Source organism: Larus michahellis, chromosome 1 (assembly GCF_964199755.1).
Source record: "Larus michahellis chromosome 1, bLarMic1.1, whole genome shotgun sequence".
Taxonomy (NCBI): Eukaryota; Metazoa; Chordata; class Aves; order Charadriiformes; family Laridae; genus Larus; species Larus michahellis.
Genome location: NC_133896.1, coordinates 125,213,926 through 125,228,732, shown reverse-complemented (window position 1 = coordinate 125,228,732; position 14,807 = coordinate 125,213,926). Strand labels below are relative to the sequence as shown.

The 14,807-nt window shown below is 47.5% G+C and overlaps 1 protein-coding gene across 12 annotated transcripts in view; it reads left to right on the top strand.

The window, feature by feature from the left end:
• Positions 1 to 716: 716 nt before the first annotated feature.
• PRDM15 (PR/SET domain 15) overlaps positions 717 to 14,807 on the top strand; it is a 39,996-nt gene continuing 25,905 nt past the window's right edge. For 6 of the 12 annotated variants that reach the window (XM_074602550.1, XM_074602520.1, XM_074602498.1 and 3 more), the window contains exons 1-4: positions 717 to 809; positions 6,847 to 6,892; positions 10,233 to 10,326; positions 14,133 to 14,286. In XM_074602550.1, the coding sequence (XP_074458651.1) occupies positions 6,856 to 6,892; positions 10,233 to 10,326; positions 14,133 to 14,286 (285 nt within the window). In that variant the 5' untranslated portion in view covers positions 717 to 809; positions 6,847 to 6,855. The remainder of the gene's footprint in view (positions 810 to 6,846; positions 6,893 to 10,232; positions 10,327 to 14,132; positions 14,287 to 14,807) is intronic. The other 6 variants (XM_074602509.1, XM_074602482.1, XM_074602467.1 and 3 more) reach the window with 2 other exon arrangements.

Sequence of the window (14,807 nt, the reverse complement as noted above, 5' to 3'; positions counted from 1 at the left end):
GGATGGGTAAGGTGAGAAGTGAGAAGGGGCCTGGCCTTAACATTAAAGATGTGGCTGTGAGAGGAGCACGTCCCTTGGAGAGCACAGAGCTGCTGCCTCCTTCCCATTGCCTTGGCGTCTCCAGGGGTGCTCCTTCTGTGAAGACTGGCCAGTCCCGCCACAGCGAAGCCCTGCAGAAGGCTTTGGGGTGGGGAGTGGGGACTCTTTGTAGGCGTTGCTTCTTACCAGAGGACAAAGCTGGGGCACCTTGCCTGGATGCCAAAAGCGTGGGTACCTCTTGGCCCAGGCCTCTGCCTCTGGCGGGGTGCTCTTGCCTGTGCGGCCAAAATACATCACAGGGCCCACAGCCCTATGCCCGATGTGGGGTTGCTATGGACCCTGAACGCCTTCTGACAGGCCACCTGTGGGACCCCTACCTGCCGGCCGACACTGGCCAGGAGAAGGGCAAAACCCAGGCTGTGCAACCCGGGTGCAAAGCCCAGTTCGCACTCCCCCCCACTCCCCTTTTCCTCCGCCTCCGCCCCTCGCACAGGTGTTGTGCCCGGCCAGGAGAACCCGCTGCCCTGACAGGGGCGAGCCGGGGCGATGAGGGCGCCGGCCGAGGGTCAGCTCCGCCGTCACCACCCCCCGCCCCTTCCCCGGCCGCTCCCTCCTCCCGCGCCGCGGCGGCCCGGACCCCGCCGCTGCCGGACTACACTTCCCGCCCTGCTCTGCGGCCGGCCGCGCCGGCTTCCGGTGGCGCGTGGTTTCCGGAGCGGATCGGAACCCGGAGTCCGGATCCGATCCGGGTCTGGCCATTCCCCAGGCAGGTAACGCCGGTTCGCCGCGCTCCCGCCCGCCGCGCACCCCCCACTCCTTTCCCACCCACCCCCGGCCCACGCGTGGAACGCTACGCGCGGGACCCCCGCCCCGCCGGCTCCGTGCGCGGCCCGGCCCGACGCGCCTCCTCTCGCCGCCCCGCCGCTCCCCGGGACGCGCGGGGCCGAGGCGGTGGCGGCGGCGGGGGCTCCCCGGGGCGGCGGCGGCGGCTGCTGCCCCGCCGCCTCCGCCTCCTCCTCCTCCGCCGCCGCCTCCTCCATGCCGCCTGTTCTTTGTTACAGCGGCCGCGCCGCGGCGCGCGGAGGGAGGGCGGTAGGGAGGGGGGCGAGGCGGGTCCGAGGCAAAACCCGGCGGAGCCGCTCCCGGATCCCCGGCCGGGCCCTGCCGCCCGGATGGGTTTCTGGCGGCCGCGGTGCGGGATCCCACCGCTCGGCGCCCCGGCCGTGGGCCCGCGTCCAAGGCCTCGTCCCGCCCCGCACAGGCGCTCGCACGCCGCACCCCGCGGCGCCGGCAGGCTCCGGCCCCGCCGGAGCGGTGTGTCGGGCGCCGAGCGGGGCCCGGGCGGTGGTTCGGGGACGATGCGTTGTGGCTGTGTAACGGCCGTCCCCACGGGCGCGGGGCGCGGCCGGTAAAGCCGTTGGTCCGGGGAGGGCGCGGGCCCTGTGAGGGAAACGGCTTTCCCCCCCGCCCCCATCCCCCGCGCTGGGGCTGTGGGAGCGAGGAGCGCCTCGGCGGGGCAGGGATTCGCCTCGGGGTGGGGGGGTGGGGGGCTGGTTCCAGGTGTGAGGGCGGGATCCAAAGGAAAGAGGGTGGGAGGAGGAGGAGGCAGGTCTGGGAAGCGGCCCTTACCGGCGGAGGGGCCACCGGCTGGCGGCTCCGCCCGTCCCCTGCCCGGGCTCTCCGGGTGCCTGCCTTCTGGAAGGAGGCGGGGGGTGTTGGTTGAGCGATGAGAGGAAGAAAACCCCAGCCTAGAAGGCTTCGTACAGTTTTTCTGCAATACGCTTGATTTCTGCTCACTCCCATTAAAAGAATGGCACATACACTTCATACACCCTGGGCAGGGTGAACGTGACAGCAGGAAATTTTGGAAAGGGCAGGTGGCATAAACTCAGCGCTCCCTCTGTTACTCTCCGCTCCCGCTAACTGCTACTTAAATTGTTCCCCTTCTCAACAGTAACTGATAGAACGGTCATAATTAGAAATACAAGGTCTCACTGTAGTTTGACAGATATTCTGCCAGGTGGTTTCCTGGCAGATTACTTTGAGCAGTAGCTTGAACAAATTAGACTTACATCATGAAGAAAACAAAGGGTATTTTTAAGTGCATTCTGCTTGCACACATGTATTTGCAGTACCACCCATCCACTTCACTTGTGTTTTTCAAGTTACTTATTTGCACTTAGTAGAAGCTCACTCTAGGACTTTAATGGAAAACTGAAGAAGAAAGAGAAACTTTAATTTTACTTTGTTGGTCGTCAGATTCAAATATAGTTTGATTTGGTTTATTTTTTTTAATTCTTACCTATTTTTTAGATCCATTTGCAAGATCAAAATTACTCAATTTACCACTGGAGCCTGATTTCTTTCTTCAGCAGTTTACTAGGGGAAAACGTGGTTTTATACCAGGTCTTACGTTTTTGGATAGCTTAATGGCTCGAGTGGTTGCCTTACACTAATGCTGCACGCCACGCTCCGCAGGCGCATACCTGTGACTTTGCAGTCCCTCAGTGTCTTCATTTGCTCCCTCAGTGTCTTCATTTGCTCCCTCGAGTTTTGGCATGTTCAGAGGCCCATGTTGCAGCTGGAGTTTGTTTGCTTAGGTGCGTGTTCTACTCTGAGGTATGAAACCAGAAAATTCTGGTTTTCTTTTTCTGCAGTCAGAATTAGAGATTGTACCTGTGGTCTAATTTCTTTGGTGTAGCTTTTCACCTGATTTTTCACTGATTGGTCTCTGCTTCATAAAAATATATCCCGAATTTCCAGGAGCTTTGGTTATCTCTGCAAGACAAGAACGTACCTATGTGCCATATGACTTAAAGGAATATTTTTCTGATACAAATCGTTGAAAAGAAAAAAAAAATCTGACATGGCCCAGCACAACAGCAGATGAGGGTAAAAAAACCTCTGAAGTCTATTTTCAGTGCCATCATGTGAGCTAGCGTGGCACTTTGTAGCTCTGTTAACCAGCTGGAATGAGTGGCATAATGTCATTTATTTCCCAGACTCTTGGGAAATACAGTTGAGATTTGTGAGGAGTTTTGAAGCCTATGGGTGAGAAGTAGTATGTGTCTGCAAAGCAGAATTGTTAAACCCATTTTGGGGCAGGTCTTCCTTTCTTACGCTTTCTGTAAAGTAGGAACGGGGGAAAGAAGACCACGCAGGAATTTCTAACAAGGTGCAGACACTAATGCGAGGTACTCCTCTTTTTGTGAGTTTATTTGGTACACAATATGTGACCCATTCCTGTTTATTTCAGAGCATAGCAGGCCATTGTGCTAAGCACAGGAAAGATGGATGACAAATCAGAAATTTTGTGATGTGGAAAATGAAAGTACTTGCTGCCAAAATGAAAATTACGCTAATGCAGATAATAATTGAGATGTAGTGTCCTTATCAACTTCATGAGGTATGCTTTCTCCCCATCACCTTGAGCAACATTTATGCCACTATGATTTCTCCGCACCCTTGCTGCTATTCTCATCTGACGACCCCTAGAACAAGACTCACGTTGCTGCTTCTGTGATGCCGCGTGTCATCAGTCTGCTGTTTGTGAAGAATGCGACACAGGAAAGTCCTAGAGGGCAAATGCCTTTGACAAGCAGGTCACAACACAGCAGTATTGCTGGTCTTGCCGCACTGCATCCCCTGCGTATCTGAACCATCGACCAAGAAGGGTATTTGTTAATTCAGCCATATTTTAGATTAAAGTCTTGTCAGGACACACACTATCTAAAAATAACTGGATGTACACCTCTTGAAATAGCGCAGAGCATCCACAAAGCATCTTGGTTAAAAAGCAAACCAAATAATTTTTGACATCAACCTACGATGCGCTTTCTGTTGCTTCTTTCGCACTGTTATACTCCGGGCTTCCCTAAATACCTGTTGCATTGTTTACAGTGCTTTCAGGAAAAGAGGTTTTGGGAAATTCCCTGAATTGCTGCTTGTGCTCAGCATTGGGCTTTTATATAAATGTTTAAGTGTTTTATTACGTGAGTTTAGTCCCCAAAAGCCATAGCTGAGGAAGGACTAGCTTGTGCCACAGATGGGCAATGCTAGCCCCTTCCTGGGGAAGCAGGTGTTGACATTAGGTGGAGTTGGGTAGGGCAGTGCTTGGGACAGGCCGTGGGGGAATGCCAGGGTGCCCAGACGTGGTGACCAAAATCCTCCTTATGCTGTTGCCCAGATAACTGAGCAGCAGGATCCCTCCTGGCATGACCAAAACCCACAGCGACCAGGTGTCCCTTTGTATTTCCATCAGTTGACGTGCTGGCTTTCCACCCAGGCACATCTCTGTGTGGTGATGGACTGTTCTTCGCTAATTGGGAGTAGCCTACGGATGGGTGAAGGAACCTGTTTGCTCCTTCTGGTGGAGGCTTGAGGTGAAGTGGAGCGTGGGTGCAGCTGGCAGCTGCATTGCACCCTGGCATGCGCAGGTGCCATGGTGGCCTTAGCAGCAGTCTTGGTGCAAGTATGAAGCCCTTCCTGAAACAGTGAAAGGGGTCATGTGGGACAGGGACTTCACTTGTGCTGAAAAGTCAGTAGAGCCGGTACCTGTGCAGAAGCTGCTGCTCCAGGCTACCAGCCTGAGGCGTATTTCCACATCGCAGCCAGGCAGAGCATATGAAGCATCTGTATTCAAGAGTAAACTCATAACGGAGAGTCCTGCTCTAGCGCTGATCCTGAGTAACGGGTGTGCTTGTGCATATGTGTGCTTGCAGCCCAGAAGGCCAATCGCATCCTGGGCTGCATCAAATGAATTGTGGCCAGCAGATCCAGAGAGGTGATTCTGCCCCTCTTTCTGCTCTCGTGAGACCCCACCTGGAGTACTGTGTCCAGCTCTGGAGCCCTCAGCACAAGAAGGACATGGACCTGTTGGAGCAGGTCCAGAGGAGGGCCACAAAGATGATGAGAGGGCTGGAGCACCTCTCCTATGGAGACAGGCTGAGAGAGTTGGGGTTGTTCAGCCTGGAGAAGAGAAGGCTCCGGGGAGACCTTATAGCAGCCTTCCAGTACCTGAAGGGGGCCTACAGGAAAGCTGAGGAGGGGCTGTTTGCAAGGGCATGTAGCGATAGGACGAGGGGCGATGGTTTAAAACTAGAGCAGGGTAGGTTTAGATTGGACCTTAGCATGAAGTTCTTTACTGTGAGGGTGGTGAGACACTGGAACAGGTTGCCCAGTGAGGTGGTGGAGGCCCCATCCCTGGAGACATTGAAGGCCAGGCTGGCTGGGGCTCTGAGCAACCTGATCTAGCTGAAGATGTCCCTGTTTGCTGCAGGGGGGTTGAACTAGATGACCTTTAAACATCCCTTCCAACCCAACACATTCTATGATTCTATAGCTTTGGCTTGGATTTTGTTGTTGTAATAGCAAATGCTTTATCTTTTTTCAAACAGGGCTCTGCTGTCTTAATGTGTCTTCGTGTTTCCTCTCTTCCTGTCCTTCTCTTTCTGACAGCTTCAGTCTCCTACTCTTTCCTATTTTCTTCTTGACCAGTGCACTTGATGTTTTTGCAGCCTCATTTTCCCTTAGACTTCTGTCATGATCTTCCTGTTGCTTTGCCTCTCACTGGGGCATTGGAAAAATTGAGAGGAGAGAGCCTTTTCATAGTTAGTAAAGAGAGAACTTTATTCTAGGTCCTGCTTGTGTCATAATCTTAGCCATACGTAATCACAGACTATTTGCCAACCGTAATTTAGATTGTCTAGACTTCTTTGAGGAGCAATAAATAGTGTTTATGCAAGTTTTTAATACACGCTGCCAAAACAGATTTATAAAAGTGAATATAGATTATCCTTATCTTATGGGTGAAAGCAAATTGGTGAGTTTCTGTTTCATGGAATATCAATGACACAGACGGGATTCGTTTTACCAGGTTTTTTGATGCTCGTTATTGTGGTATACCTTTGCCTTTGGAACAAATCTGTGATCATATCTGCAGTTTTTAGGTTCTTGTGATTATTGGGTTTATTAAATAAGTAGTCTGCCCTTCAGAGACAATTTTTTAAGCTACTGTTCAATAAAATGTTGCACCGAACCAGATGGGCCTTGTTTCTGCAGTGGTTGTTGCTGGCCTGGATTAGTCCTCTGGCCTTGCTTGTTCTGAGGGTCCACAGGAGCTTGTTGCAGGGCACACAGAGGAATGGCTGGAGGTTGGTGGGAGGAGGGGTGGGGAACAGCATGAGACGGCATTGCCGCAGAGAGAAATGCCCATGAACCTACAGGCATTTAGGCTTCTTGGTAGTGATTTCAGCAAGTAGTGATTTTTGCTGGAAACAGTGTTGATTATACAGGGATTTAAGCTGAGCAGTGCTTACACAGAGTCAAGACCTTTTCTGCTTCTCAGACCACCCCACCAGCGAATAGGCTGGAGGTGCACAAGAAGTTGGGAGGGGACACAGCCGGGACAGCTGACCCCGTCTGACTGCAGGGATATTCCACGCCATATGATGTCATGCTCAGCATATGAAAAGCTGGGGGAAGAAGAAGGAAGCAGCGGGGGGACATATTTTAGGTTATGGCGTTTTTTCTTCCGAAGTAACCGTTACATGTGATAGAGCCCTGCTCTCCTAGAGATGGCTGAACGCCTGCCTGCTGGTGGGAAGTAGTGAATTAATTCCTATTTTTTTTATGATACTGGGTGATTTTTAACAAGTTTAATTTCTTTAACTTTCCGTTGATACTCCTGCAGGGATGCGTTTAGATATGCTCTGGGTCAGTCAGCATCATTACTCCATAAAGGGATGTTTCAATAATATGTAAAGTAAAAGTCCTTCAGAACTAACTACATCTTTTGTATTTTGGCAGGTTTGAAAAATGGCTGAAGATAGCAGTGAGGAGACTATGTTCATTTGTAAGTATTAGAAAGAAAAATGATCTAACTCTGGTGGTGTGACTTGTCTACTTAGAATGTTTGAAATTGAAGACTGAAACAGACTAAGTTTTTATTTAGAAAAGTATTTATGTAAAGGAAGCTCAAACAGCTTATGGAGGAGTAGAGAGAAGGTTGCTTATTTTAGGCATACTCATTCTCCTGGATTTGTTGGCAAACACACAAAGAGACCTCTGAATGTGAGTTAGCAGAACAGCTTTTTCATGGTTGAACTAAGTGAGACTGAAGGCCTAACACTAGCCTAAGCCCTTCATTTATACAGACAGCTTTAGCAACCAGGCGTGTCTGTGGGGAGCTCCAGCTTCCAGCCGGAGCTGAAGATCTGCACCTCCACAGGAGGAGAACGAGGGCACATTATTTTCTCTGGGCAAGCCCAGTTTGAGATGCACTGACTGCCCTGACAAGCCTCACTCATGGCATTCACCGTGTTTTCTTGTGCCCCTGTGACTAGGCCTGCGCTTCATGCAGCTTGACTTTGTGGTCTGCCTTCTATGTAACAGGATCTGGACTCATGGGGTCATGGCACATGAAGAGAGGCTGCGGCAGTGGTGTGCCCATGCAGTGTGGTGGGCAGTGCCCCATGCCTGATGGATCTTGGCTAGTAGGCTTGTCTTCTAGTGGCATACTGGCCCTGCAGCCTCTCCTTTGTCACCAGCTGGGCATGCAGCATCTGGTATTACAGTGGAAAAAAGTGAAGAGATGTAGAGTCCGCTCACCTACTTGTATGAGCAGAGAGGGCCCAGATATTGTGGATCCCAGGGATTGGGAGGAGCAGAGTATGGATCCACAGTCTTTTACCCCTTATGGCTCCACAGCTGCACATTAACCTTACGGCAACTATATCGGAAAGTTCCGCTTTTCCCTCCACCGCAGATTCACCAGAGCTCCTTCACAAATAGTGTAGACTCAATAGGCATTTTTAGTGAATTGCAGATACCAGTAGTGAAGTTACCTTATCTTCCCCTTGATAAAAAGACCCTGGTGGATAGCAACAAGGGTGAGGATGTGATACTATCCCCTAATCGTACAGGTAGAAGGTTTCACACAACACAATTTTCCCCCTTCCAGTGGAGATCATTGAATTTCTTGACCTTTCTTCTGCTCTCTTAAGTTTTTTCCCATGGGATATGGGGACTGCTTGTGTTGTGAAAAAGTCAGTTGTTGTAAATGATACTGTGCACTTGCACAGCTAACATCATTGAATACATATTTCACAGACATAAGAGAGTTTTGTAATATTTTTTATAGAAGTCTGTGAATATACTCCCCCCAGGGTATTTTACCATTTATCCAATGCTTAGTTTTGTTTTCCTGCTGTGGCTGTAATCTCTTGAAAGTGTCACATATGGTGAGCGTAACAGCCTTGGGGAATGTCAGCTGTAAGGCATCCCTTAGATTTTGAGAGACATGCTACACAGTGTTAGTATCATATTGCCCCTGCTTTGATCATTCATCCGCAAAGGAGTGAGAGCGGATGAATGGAGCTTATTCCTGCATGTAGTTTTGGACAGTGCTGTCCACAACTTGTTGAACCTGTGCAGTGGTTGCCTTTGCAGAAGTGAGAGGTGCCTAGGTGTAGTCGAAAGATGAGGGAAATGACGAAGTGCTTGTTTCCTTTGTCAGCAAAGCCTGTTGAAGAAGCTGTCGCTCCGGCTATTCCTTCCTGCCCCCATTGGTTATGACAACCCTTTGTGGATGATAATCTGATTCTTTTCAGCAGTCTGGTTTACACATTCCCGTGTGGCTCCTCCACCCTCTCTGGTTTTGGAAATTTGTATTTAGTCCAGATTATTTCAGTAATATTAAGCGCAGTATGAGCTATGGGCACACCTAAGGGGGATGGTGGTATGGTAAACAGCGCAGGACGAGGAAGGACGTTTGCCTGCAGGCTTTGATATGTGGATAGCACTTGCTCACTGATCCTTTCCCCTGATACTGCTATCTGGTGCTGTACAGCAAACTGGACTGGGAAATTCATGCAGGTGAAAAATAGACTGATGGGAAAAGCTGTTTATTTCGTTCCTTGGTTCACCAGAAGGCAGCACAAACAGCTGTACAGGAAGCAGCGGCCAGGCTTGGGGGTTGCATGAGCTGGTACTGCCGCTTGTCAAATGTATGTGGATTTTCACTGCTAAGCTGTTTTAATTGCCAGAAGAAGAAACAACTTGAAGCTGTGCTGTAGTTTGGGATTTCTTTTCCACATCATAGAAGAAATCCTTTTGTTAGTTCACTGTAACAAACACCGGGAGGGAGAGGTTTCCAGTTAGGTGTACTGAGCAGCTTTACAAGAGGGGGCATAGCCTGGAATGAAATGGCCTTTTTCTTGTTCTCTTCCCAAAAAAGGTGTAACCACCCTCTACTTTGCATCCTTGCTGGGGTTACCTGACTCGCCCTTGTGAGCGTGCAGCTCAGATGGAAGTTGCGCTACAGGAATATAATCCCTGCGCGATGATCTCTTCTTAAGCTGCATCAGCAGTTGACCACGCAGGGCAGTCTGACAGCTATTTTTCACAGTGAAGCAATGTATGTGCATTTGAAATCCTGTTAAGTTGTCTTATTTTAGAAAACCTCAAATTATCCTGGTCTGAAAATTGTTTCTTTCCTAAGAAAGAAACCATTCAGTTCTGGGTAATTTACAACCACTTAAAGTAAAAGTTAATTTAGGTAAGCTGACAGTGAATGAAGAGGTGGCCAAAGTGTATTACGCAGCCAGCTGACTTGTTTGGAAAGGCACCAGGAGGTATCTTGGAGGTATCTCTCCCTGCACCGTGGGTGAGGAGTGTGAGCAGGCCAGGTGCGGCTGCGGGCAGGACTGGGATCCTGTGGCGTGCTTGTGCCCTGCTGAGGACCCATGCCAGTGCTGCTACTGGGCTTATGCCTCCTGTCACTTAAAAAGACCATGCTACCCAAGCTGGTTCTAAAAACCTGAGTTCTGGTGAAGGTAGTAATGTGGTTTTCCTTACCTGCTAGATGTTATAGCACTTTACCTGAAGAATAATGCCATCTTCAAGCAGAATATTTACTGTGGATGCAAAACAATTATTTTCCTTTGAGAGATAATTTAAACAATTTTCTAGTAGTACTCGTCATGGTGTGTGATATCTCACCTACACAGGTGCTAGCTATCAACTTGATGTTCAATTATACATGTTCTTTTAAACAATATAAATAAACATCTGCCTCTATATGTATATATTTTGCCTGGTGCTAGGTTTTGTATTTGGCTCTTGAAAAAAGGAGGCAGCTGTCTTACAAAAGTGTTTTCCATCAACCTTTCTGTATGCTGTCTGTTTCCTTGCAGGGTGCGACGACTGTGGCCTGTACCATGATTCAGAGTGTCCTGAACTGGGCCCAGTGGTGACAGTCAAAGACTCCTTTGTATTGAGCCGGGCAAGGTAAGGAAAGTTTGTGTTAGTTCTGACTAACTCAACACCCATCTTAGTTCTTTAAAGCATATTTGCTGTTTAATGGGTGTCGTGCTGACAGCTGAAAAGTAAAGTCTCAGTCTGTGGAATGCACATAGCCTTGATTAAATAGAAAAATTGATGCACATACTTAAGTGCTGTACTGAATTGAAGCCAAAAAATAACTTGCTGCACATCGAGACTTGGCTTCTTTGCTGAGGTTTCTGGCAAAAAGTCAGATAGTGCCAGGTGGGGTCATGACTTGGTCGAGTACCTGCAACTTTTTCCCCTCCTCAGATATACTGTATTAGTTTCAGAGAAGTGTGTGGGGATTTCTCATTCGTATGAATGATTGTGTCCTCCTGCTTGGTGTAACCTCTGTAGTTCCTTCACTGAGAAGCAACACAAGTTGTTCTCATTATTGTGAGTCTTTACGAATGATTAGGGGTAATGCTTCTGTCAGAAAATCTGTGATGGCACAGCAGAAACGTTCACGCTTGCCAAAAGAAACAAATAGACTAAGTCTAGTTAGGAGAAAACAACACTAAGGAGTGATTTTTACAGAGAAAGGCAATCAGGCGTTTGCAATCAGCAAAATTTGTATTAAGGTGTAAAATGTAAGGCTGAGGAAAAGAAACAGCTATTGTGAAGATGCAGTACAAATCCAAAAAGAGAAGAGAGTTCAAATGGCTTTGTGTATTATATAATGTGCTTAGGGCTTCCATATTTCATCTTAGGAAGTCACAAACAGAGAACATGGGCATGTGGGCAGCAAGTCTGACACATGCTGGCTATGTAAGCCATACTGTGCATTCCCAGGAACATTTTGTAACAAATACTGAATGTGCTGGGTTTGCAGGATGCTCTTGGTGTCCCACGGTGTACACTCTACACGTGTGCAGGAGCTGTAGACATTTTTCTGTGCTTTCCCAGAAAACGACGCTCCCTGCAGCTCCTGCCGGGCACCACCTTCCTGTGCCTGGAAACCTGCTGCGTAAGTGTTAGTGGGGACCACTCTTTTGACAGCTCTGACTCTACAGATGCTTTGTTCTTGAGGGTAATTTCAAAATGCCCCTAGGAATAATAGAAGCTGGTGACGGAGGTGCTTTTCTTATACACAGAAACTAGGCAGTGCAGCAAGTCTAAACCCATACTAAGCAGATTCAATTACAAGTTAAACTATTATTTCTTACCTTTTATCCCTTTTTCTTTTTTTTTTGCCTTGCAATTTAATGCTCTTATGTATTTGTATGGTGGAGAATTACCACAGTGTCCAGATGTTCCAACTGTGAACATTTGCAAATATGGTGCGGGTACTGATTTTCAGCCTTTTTTTGACATGCAGATGCTAAGTTTTCCCTAGTGGAAGTGTGGGCTGCTGGATAGTGGATTTGAAAGCAGAGTTTAAAAATGGCAGTGTTACAGAAAAATGTATTTATTTTCCTCAAGAGTTTACAGCTGAAAACAGCTAAGATAAGAAAGGTCATGAAGAAATATAATTGCAGCCTTTATTTTACATTTGGGCAACAGTAGGTGAGAGAGTGAGTTGTCTGAGGTTGAGGGCAAGTTTAACCACAAAGTGGATATGAATCTCTTAAAAAACAGTCTAGTTGCTTAACCGCTTGATCGTTGTTTCCTCTCTCCTACTGAAAAGATAAAATGAATGCCTTATGGTTAGAAAAGAAGTGTTAAGAAACATCTCCTGAACTTCACTGTCTCTAGCATTGTGTATTCTGTTATTAAAATTGAGAGCACTTTTTCAATTCATTTGCTTATCACTATGATTGCAATCTTCTTGGATTTCTCTTCATCTAGACAGGAAAGTGGATCTGCCAGTGTCAATTTCTACAGAGTAGTCAGTAGCCGTCTGATTATTTTTAGCTTTTCATCCATTAGCACAGACCTGAAAAAACAGTGTTGCATTTGGTGTCTGTGAAACCAATATGGTGGTTCCGGTCATATGATTTTTTGGGAAGATGTTCTCTGTATATTATATGTAGTAACAATATTTACTATGTATAATTCTTCTCAGAAGCTTGTTTGGTAAACGAAGCACTTGTGATCAATGTATAAATATTTGTAATAAGAGAGCTAGACAACAGAAGGAAAACTTCCAGGGCTTTCATCTCAAGGTCTGTGATCTGCCTAAGTATATAAGGTGTTAATTTGGGGAGGGATGTAGATTATTTTTTAAAATAAACATGATCATAACCAAAGATCTGTAGAGCACAGGATAATTCATTTTGGAAGAGGTCTCGGGGTATCCCAGTCAGAACTAACATCCAGGCTGAACCGCTTATTTTTCGGTTTTATGCATATTCGTTTCTGCTCTTGCCATGAGCCCCTGGGAAGAGCCTGACTCCTCCATCTCAGTGATGTTCCTGTAGGTGTGCACAGGTGGCTGTTTGGGCCCCTACAGCCATCTCTTCCTCACGCTGATCAAGCTCTGCTTTCCCAGCCTCTCCTCACAGGGTGACCACTTTAGCCCTGGACCGAGGTGGTCCTCCCCTGCGCTCACTCCAGTTTGTCAATATCTTTCCCATATTAGGAGCCCGAAACAGGATCTAGAAAGTGCAGAGCAGAGGGGGTTAATCACTTGCCTCAATCTGATGGCTGCTCCTGTTCGTACCATCCAGGATGCCTTTGGCCCCCTTTGCTGCTGGGACATGCTATGGCCTCGTGTCCAGATTGCTGCCCACTGCTACCCCCAGGGTCTTTCTCCCTGGTGATGGTACTGGCTGGGTGTTCTTCCCAGGTGCAGAACTTTGCATTTGTCCATGGAATTCCATGTGGTTCCTGTCAGCGTGTCTCTCCAGGCTATCCAGCTCCCTCTGAGGTCTGCCTGCAGATGTGTGCATCCCCCAGTTAGTGTGACCTGCAAACTGGATGACAGTCCACTCCATTGCCCCTTCTAGGTCATTAGTAAAGATGTTAAACAGTACAAGTCCCAGCACAGACCCCTGTGGTACTCCAGCTGTTATAACCTTCAGGTGAAGAACCACTGATCATGACCCTCTAAGCCTGACCACCCAGGTTATTTACTCCAGTAAACTTACTCCAGTATTTACAAGTTATTTACTCCAGTAGTTGCGTACTCATCCAGACCATAATGTCTCAACTTGGACACAGAGATAGTGTTGAAAGCCTTACTAAAGTCAAGAGAAATGACATCCACTGCTCTCCCTTTATCCTATATCCAAAATGACCCTTAAATGGTCATTTTATCCTGGAAGGCAAACAGTTTGTCAGGCGTGAGTTGCCCTTAATCAATCCATGATGACAGTTTCCAGTTACCTTCTCCTCATGTGCCATAAATGCCTCCCAAAAGGTCTTGTTCCATGATTTTCCCAGGCGCTGAAGCGAGGCTGACCAACCTGTAGTTCCTTGTATCATTCTTTGGCCTTTTTTGAGGATGGGTGCAACATTTGCCTTTCTTCAGTCATCAGGGACCTCCCCTGATGCCAGTGATCTTTCCAAGATGATAGAGAGTAGTCTTACTATGGTACTGGACTGCTCTGTCAGCACCCTCAGGTGCAGCCTGTCAGATCCCTGCACTTAACATGGGTTGAGCTCTCTCAAGTAATCACTGATTTAGCTCTCCTCCACAGCTGGTAGTTGTTGTCCTATGTTTATTTATAAATCCTCATAGAAGTTAGGGTATTTTGATCAGAAAGCTTTGCTGTCACTGGAGATTGGAGAAATAGATGTTGACTTCTTTCTTCAGTGGGTTCCTGCAGTGTTGTGCCATGTGTAACTGTTTGGGGTTTTTTTTTCTCAATTCTTTCTTCAATGTTTAGATCATCTCTGCCTTCTAATTTGGAGATAAGACAATTGGAAGACGGGACTGAAGGAGTGTTTGCTCTGACTCAGCTAGTGAAACGTACCCAGTTTGGCCCATTTGAATCCAAGAGAGTTGCCAAGCTGGAAAAAGAATCAGTTTTTCCCCTGAAGGTAAGACATGGCAACATGAAAAGCAATAACAAGGAGTCCGTTTTACCCACGATGAATTTATGCAAACACTTTGGGAAAGAAAATGGGGGTTATTTGGGACATCATTTAGACATGCCCTATAACAGACTACCTAAACAAGCATTCTCTGGGCAAGACGCAGAAGAACCAAACTAGAGGCTTGTGCTTCATGTTTGACGTGAACATCCTTACAGGGGATAGGGCTAGGATGCAGTCAGTGAAACTGCTTGTCTTTCACCTTTTGTATGGGATGATACAAGAGGAACAATAACTGTGGCAGTTGATTTACGTTGTTTCAATGAGTCTCTTCAATTCTGTTGTCTTTGCTTAGTGAGTGACATATGCATTAGGCTTATGGAACATGCAGAATAAATATTTTTTTTTTTCTGTCTTGCATTTATTTTATTCCTCTCTTGACAAGTTTTGGTAGGAAAAATGCTACGGTAAAAATTGAATTCAGTCTTAGTTTTCAGTAACATCTAGCTCAAAAGTAAAGATTTACA